Source organism: Neophocaena asiaeorientalis, unplaced genomic scaffold (genome assembly GCF_003031525.2).
Source record: "Neophocaena asiaeorientalis asiaeorientalis breed wild unplaced genomic scaffold, Neophocaena_asiaeorientalis_V1.1 scaffold489, whole genome shotgun sequence".
Lineage (NCBI taxonomy): Eukaryota > Metazoa > Chordata > Mammalia > Artiodactyla > Phocoenidae > Neophocaena > Neophocaena asiaeorientalis.
In genome coordinates, this window is record NW_020174791.1 from 1,799,254 (window position 1) to 1,806,429 (window position 7,176).

General features: G+C 56.2%; 1 protein-coding gene across 1 annotated transcript in view; it reads left to right on the forward strand.

Annotated features, from left to right (window-relative positions):
• Positions 1–7,176, forward strand: part of LRRC47 (leucine rich repeat containing 47) — a 12,260-nt gene that overhangs the window by 177 nt on the left and 4,907 nt on the right. Inside the window, exon 1 of the mRNA XM_024760287.1 lies at positions 1–381. This exon is cut by the window's left edge and continues 177 nt beyond it. Coding sequence (XP_024616055.1) covers positions 1–381 — 381 coding nt within the window. The remainder of the gene's footprint in view (positions 382–7,176) is intronic.

A 7,176-nucleotide genomic window follows, 5' to 3' on the forward strand; every position in this document is an offset into this window, starting at 1 on the left:
AGCCTCGTGCTGCGGCGCAACGCGCTGGGGCCCGGCCTGAGCCCTGAGCTCGGCCCGCTGCCCGCGCTGCGCGTGCTCGACCTGTCAGGCAACGCGCTGGAGGCGCTGCCGCCGGGCCAGGGCCTCGGCCCCGCCGAGCCGCCGGGCTTCCCGCAGCTGCAGAGCCTCAACCTCAGTGGCAACCGGCTGCGCGAGCTGCCCGCCGACCTGGCGCGCTGCGCGCCGCGCCTGCAGACCCTCAACCTCACCGGCAACCGCCTGGACGCCTTCCCCGCCGCGCTCTTCCGCCCCGGCGCGCTGCCGCTGCTCAGCGAACTGGCGGCCGCCGACAACTGCCTCCGGGAGCTCAGCCCGGAAATCGCCCACCTGGCCTCGCTCAAGGTCAGCGGTCAGCGGGGCGGGCGGGGCGGGCCCTGTGGTAGCCACGGACGGGGGTCTCCTCCCGGTGCCGAGCCGTCCCAACTCGGCCGGGAAGGGCCACCCCAGCGTCGGTATCTCTGAGAAGCCGGCCCACCCCCGGGTCCCCTCGCACTAGCCTGGCCTCCGTCCTCGGGTGGTCCTCTCGGCTCGCCCCGCACACTCTGCTCACAACTGGGCTTTAACATGCAACACACTGTTTCGTGATCGTGGACTAACTGGGCTTCCCGCTCAGGTCGGAAGCAGGTCAACAGCAGGGATGGGTGTCTAAATTTTTGCATCTCCAAATGTTTGTGAAAGGACTGGGTGAGCCCTGTGCGTGGGGCCACCCAGGCAGGACGTGGAGATGTGAAATGACGGGAATTTGCGTAAGGCCACGCGTGTGATTTCACATGTGATAGTTCTCTTGACCCCAACAATGGCTTTCCAAGGCAGGGGTGGTTATTCCTGTCTTACAGAAGGCCGGAAGGGGTTTCCCAAAGTACATAGCAAATAGGTTGGGGTTTTGTCTAGGCTTTCTTGTTTACGGACCGGACTGCTTGTTTATTTTATTCATCCGGGAACCCCAGGTCCCAACTCGGGACAAGGGCCCAGTAAGTCTGTTGAGGAAGAGAATAGAGGACAGGAGTTGCGGTGACCATGGCCTAAATCCAGTCTAGAGGCTCCTGTCTTTAAAGAGGCAGGCCTCTGTTTCTTCCTCCTTATTGCCATCCTTTTATGCAGACTTTTTTTTTATATACAGTAGGTTCTTATTATCTATTTTATACATATTAGTGTATATATGTCATTGTGTTTTCCTCTGAGAGTTTTATAGTTTCCCATCTTAAATTTAGGTCTCTAATCCAGTTTGAGTTTATTTTTGTGAATGGTGTTAGGGAGTGTTCTAATTTAATTCTTTTACATGTAGCTGTCCAATTTTCCCAACACCACTTACTGAAGAGACTGTCTTTTCCCCATTGTATAGTCTTGCCTTCTTTGTCATAGATTAGTTGACTATAGGTGTGTGGGTTTATCTCTGGGCTTTCTGTCCTGTTCCATTGATCTGTATTTCTGTTTTTGTGCCAGTACCATACTGTCTTGATTACTGTAGCTTTGTAGTATAGTCTGAAGTCAGGTAGCCTGATCCCTCCAGCTCCGTTTTTTCCCCTCAAGATTCCTTTGGCTATTCTGGGTCTTTTATGTCTCCATACAAATTTTAAGATTTTTTGTTCTAGTTCTGTAAAAAAAAAAATGCCGTTGGTAATTTGATAGGGATTGCATTGAATCTGTAGATTGCTTTGGGTAGTATAGTCATTTTCACAATATTGATTCTTCTAATCCAAGAACATGGTATATCTCTCCATCTGTTTGTGTCTTCTTTGATTTCTTTCATCAGTGTCTTATAGTTTTCTGAGTACAGGTCTTTTACTTCCTTAGGTAGGTTTATTCCTGGGTGTTTTATTCTTTTTGTTGGAATGGTGAATGGGATTGTTTCCTTAATTTCTCTTTCTGGTCTTTCACTGTTAGTGTATAGGAGTGCAAGAGATTTTTGTGCATTAATTTTGTATCCTGCAGCTTTACCAAATTCATTGATGAGCTCTAGTAGTTTTCTGGTGGCACCTTTAGGATTATCTATGTATAGTATGTCATGTGCAACAGTGAGAGTTTTACTTCTTCTTTTCCAATTTGTATTCCTTTTATTTCTTTTTCTTCTCTGATTGCTGTGGCTAGGACTTCCAAAACTTTGTTGAATAATAGTGGTGAGAGTGGACATCCTTGTCTTGTTCCTGATCTTAGAGGAAATGCTTTCAGTTTTTCACCATTGAGAACGATGTCTGCTGTGGGTCTGTTGTATGTGGCCTTTATGATGTTGAGGTAGGTTCCCAATGCACTTCTTTAAAACAATGAAACGCGTGTGCAGTTGAGCAGCTGACCTCTTTGCAGCGGGAATTACTCTTAAGATGTCGCCAACTCATTTTACAGATGTCTTTATGGCAGGGTGTATCTCTTTGCAGCGGGAATTACTCTTGAGATGTCGCCAACTCATTTTACAGATGTCTTTATGTCAGGGTGTATCTCTTTGCAGCGGGAATTACTCTTAAGATGTCGCCAACTCATTTTACAGATGTCTTTATGTCAGGGTGTATCTGTGTGTGTGTTTATAGTTAAGAGAAACAGGAGGCCACCCTGCAGAGTGACACGTGCTAACTGGCATTTCCAAGAAGAAGCTGTGGGCGACGACTCCTGGGATGCTGGTCCCAGGGCTGTAGCTTCCCTTCAGGGCTGTGGTGTGACACATGATACAAGCCCTTTCTACTCCATCACCTGTTTCATACGTCTCTTCGTTTCCCAGAAGGTAGATGTACCAAATGTGTAGGTTAACATAGCGTCATGTGAGTGTACCGTTTTTATATTTTTCTTCCAATCTGTAACGTCTTAGCAGTATTCAAGTTTGGGTTTTGTTTTGTTTTGTTAATGTTCTGTAGTACCTCTGGGTGCCCGCCCAGTAAAGTCGCCTTTATTGTGTCCAGAATACCCTCATTCAGGTGAAAGAGAATGTCTTGCTCAGTCCCCCCTCGCCCGGTCCATCCTGTTCCCCATTTTTAGTCTTCCATCGATCTCTTTCACATGAAGAGACCTGTTTCTCGGAGAGTGTCATGTCAGAGCTACTTGGAATCCCTTTTGGACTTAGATGTCCTTTGGGGGCCTTTCCTAAAATGATGCCTTCACGAGGAACGGCTGCTAGAACTGGGTGAAGCAGCATTGCTCCACACCCTGGCGCTCCGAGGACAGAGGTGTTCTCTGTCCTTCCTGTGAGGTGGGGGGACAGCGGGAGTCGGACAGCTGCGCTGGGAACCAGAAAGTGTGGGTTCAGCTCAGTGTCTTGTAGCGGCGCCCTGGGCTCCTGCCCATCTCCTCCCCTCTGAGCATGACCACGGTGCCATGAAGAAAGCGCGGTGATAGCACTGGTGCAGGTCCTCTGCGGCCGCATCGCCGCGCCAAGGCTGTGGCTTAACACAGCAGTCGTTTTGTTTGCTCACGGTTCTTCACTGTGGGCCAGCCCAGCTGGACGGTTGCTGCCTTGCCGTTGATCACTCGTGTGGCTGCCGTCAGCTGCCGTGGGCTCAGGGCCAGGCTCAGCTGGCGTGGCTGGCGTGGCTGACTCCTCTCTCCACGTCATCTTGGGACGTCTCCCGTCCCCGCCGGGTAGTCTGACCTCTCACGTGGCGGCTCAGGGCTCCTTGGAGCACAAGGGCAGGAGCTGCCAGGCCTTCCTGAGGCACAGACCTGGACCTAGCAGCCCGCCACATCCACTGCAACCTGCTGATTCAGTAAGTAGAGCTCAGTCCGGAGTTGTGGGAGATGCCACACAAGGAGGTGAATACCTGGAGGCGTGGTTCTGTAGGGGCCACCAAGGTGACAGCACACAGGCCCCTGCTTGTCCCACTCACCTCCCAGTCGGGAGACAGCAAATGAGAGCTCCTTGGTGCCCACTCCCCTGGGAGCCGTGAAGGTCGGACCCTCTTCCCCACTGCAGCTGCCGGGGACAAGGAAGCTGAAGGGAGAGCTGTCCTTCCCTCCCCAGTGAACTGCCTGGAGAGCTGGCTTCATCACTGTCCTGGCCTCAGACCCACTCAGCTGGGCTTCTCCCCGCTGGGGTTCTGTTACCCATGGGGTTCAGCTGCAGGGCTGTGATGCTCCAAGGATGCCCTCATTGTAAGTGACCATTACCCAGGCCCATGGCACTGCCACCAGGGACTGCTGGAGGGACGGGCAGGCCAGATGTGCCCCCAGGTTTATGAACTGTTCCAGGACGGCACGTTCGTCAGCTGAAGGGCCGCGGCACTCAGGGTTGCTCCAGCCCTGCCAGGAGCTGTGCCCACTCATGTCGTCTGGTGTCGCTCACTTATGGGACTCCTCCCATAATCACATTTCACAGGGAAGTGGAACTTTGACCATGAAACCTTTGTCCAGTGACGAAAAACTGATTTAAAAAATCCTTCCATCTTATTTTCTCAGTTGCTGTTGGAGATGGTGGGTTCAGGTCCCCTCGGCCTGGTCACCATCAACTGGAACAGAAGGGTCCTTCCACACCCCCAGGGGTAGAGTGTGTGTCTGTAGGGTCTCACAACCAGGGATTTAGGGTCCCTTCCCTGCAGCTCGGCCCAGCAGTCGAGTCACAGTCTAGGGTCAGAGGCTGGCCCTGCCTGGCCGGTGTCACTATTGTGTTACCTACAGGGAGGGAGTGCCTGGGTGTCTTCTGGGCAGGTGCCTGGAGGCCCCTCCACGTGCACTCAATTCACTTCATTCTCCCTTCGGCGATTGTGGGTTTCCCACCCCCGCCCCCTGCCCTGCGCAGTTTTACGCCATCCAGACAGCAATTCAGCTGCAGGCTCTCCCTCTGGCACTCACGCTCCGGCCGTGAAACCCGTGGACTCCACTCTCCATTGGACCTGCGGCTCTGTGTGCCTGGCGGCGGGTGGCGTGTCCTGCTCTGGGGTCCGCTTTGAACTCGTCGGTGGTCTTCCTGCCTCTGCTGGACATGGCACCCCCAGAGCCCTGTCGGCTGCCTGCCCTTGCTCCCCGTTTGTCTCCCGCAGGGCCCCGGGGCAGGTCCTGGGCTGCTGCCGCTGCCCTCTGCTCTGAAATGCCCAGTGTTTGGCGATCGCGGCCCCTGACAGACCCCCGCCCCAGTACCCCTGCACCTTCCGAGGAGACCACCTCAGCAGGCTGCTGGCCTGACACTGCTCTGGTTGGGGCTGGGGGCCACCCTCCCCCACTCTTGCTGGCCTTTCCTCTGCTGCTCTTTGTGGGTCTCTTCCTCGTGGAGACACAGACCTTCCACCCGCGGCGGCTGTGTTTTCACGCTGCAGTGAGAGTTGCCAGTGGAGTTCACCCTCTTGAGACTCCAAGCTGGGTGTGCAGGTCCAAACCCAACCTTGAAATGCCAGCCCTGGTCTGCTGTTCACAGCCTGCCCGTGGGCGGGGGCCTGGTTCCTCTGGCCCGGGCCAGGCTGAGTGCACACAGGGTTACCTGGTCTAGGTGGCCCCAGCCCGTCCTCCCGTCCAGGTGCGTTCTGACACCTGGGCGTGTCCTGGAGGAGCAGCTCTGCAGCCCTGGGCTCAGCACTGGCTGTTGCTGAGGCCACCAGTCAGCAGTGAGCTAGGCGGCCAGGAGACCCCAGGCTGGGGTACAGGGGGCACCGCCAGGTCCTGTGCACGGGTGGGTGGGTGTGTGCGTGAGCATGGGTGGGGGGCAGGACACAGAGAAGCCTGGAAGGGTCACGCTTCAGCCCATCTGCCCGCCTGTCCAGTCTCACCTGAGAGCGGGGAGAGGCCTGGAGAGGCACCAAATGGTGACAGGTGTGTGACGTCCGGTTAACCCACAGCCCGCGTGACCACTGATTGCTTGGTCGCCAGTGGTGACTGGAGACCGTGTCAGGCTCACCTTCTCTTTCTCCATTTCTGGGTCGACTGCAGGATCAAAGTCTGCTCTGCAGTTGCTCCCTCCCTCCCGAGCCTCCGGTCCTGCTGCGCGGAGGCTCCTCTGTCACCCTCTGTCGGCCACCCACCTGCCACACTCCTCCTCCACCCTGGTTCTTCCGGCCTCGCAGCAGCCTGACTGCTGAGCCAGAGTTTCCTTCATAACCGGGGTTTGTGAAGCTCCCTTAAAACCACCCTCTGTGCCAGCCACACCAGACAGAATCTTGTGGATAGTCAGGGCCCCTGCCCCCCCTTCCCAGCTGGTGACAAATCTGCCACCCGCTGTGGCCCAGCTGTAGTCATTCGGGGCCGAGGTGTCCCTGTCAGGACCAGGACTCCTCGCTAGCCACGCTGCTGTGGGCGCTGCTCCCTGGGTGCGAGGAGGGGCCTGCCCGAGCGCTCCCGGATCTGCAGCCCCTGGGGAGGCTCCTGCCGCCCGTCACTGCCTCGCTGTCCAAATGCCAGTCCCCTGTGCTTACTCCCACCAAACCAGATTATAGGGTTTCTCCCCAGGCTCCATGTGAGGTCCAAGCGAAGCCGAACGGGGCCCATCCAGAGCTTGCCACGGGCCCTGGAGGAGAACGAGGAAGAAGCCGTTTACTTGCAGGGCTGCGTGCCGCCTGGGCCTCCTGGGAGGGGCCCTGTCCTCCTTACCACCAGCCGAGTCCCTCCCGCGGCACAGGACCCTGCCCTCTGCCCACCACGTGAGGTGGCCACTTGGCCCGTTTCCACCGCGTCAGCGAAGTCACAGAAGGTTCCTTTTCACGGGCCGCAGGGTTTCACCAACCTCCTTATGGCGCAGGAGCAGTAGACCCCGCTCCCTCCTCCCGCGTCACCGCCTAGGGCCCAGGACCGTCCCAGCATTGACGCTGATTCGCTGTCTGTCACGCGCACGCAGGATACGAGAGAGCACGAGAGCTCGTGCTGCGTTACTCTTGCTCTGTTCTTGCTTTTTTGCTCATTTAATTAAAGACGTCTCAGCGCTACTTTGTGGGGAACCTGTTTCTCATGTAAAGTCCTTATTTGTTTATAACCAGACATTCCCCGCGTTCCTTGTTGTCCTTTTTCCCTCTAACGTAACCATCTATGGGAAATTCTGCCGTGGTTGTTACTACGGGGACACGGTGGTCAAGCAGCACAGGCAAGACCAGCACTTCACAGAGGCGACTGGCAGTCCACTCGCGCCTCTCCTCCGAGGAGCCCGGGTCACTGCATCCGTGCTGGGCGCTGGGCTGGGGGAGGGGCGTGGGGCTGAGGCGGGGCAGGCGGCAGGAGGGCGGGGCCCGGGGGTCTGTT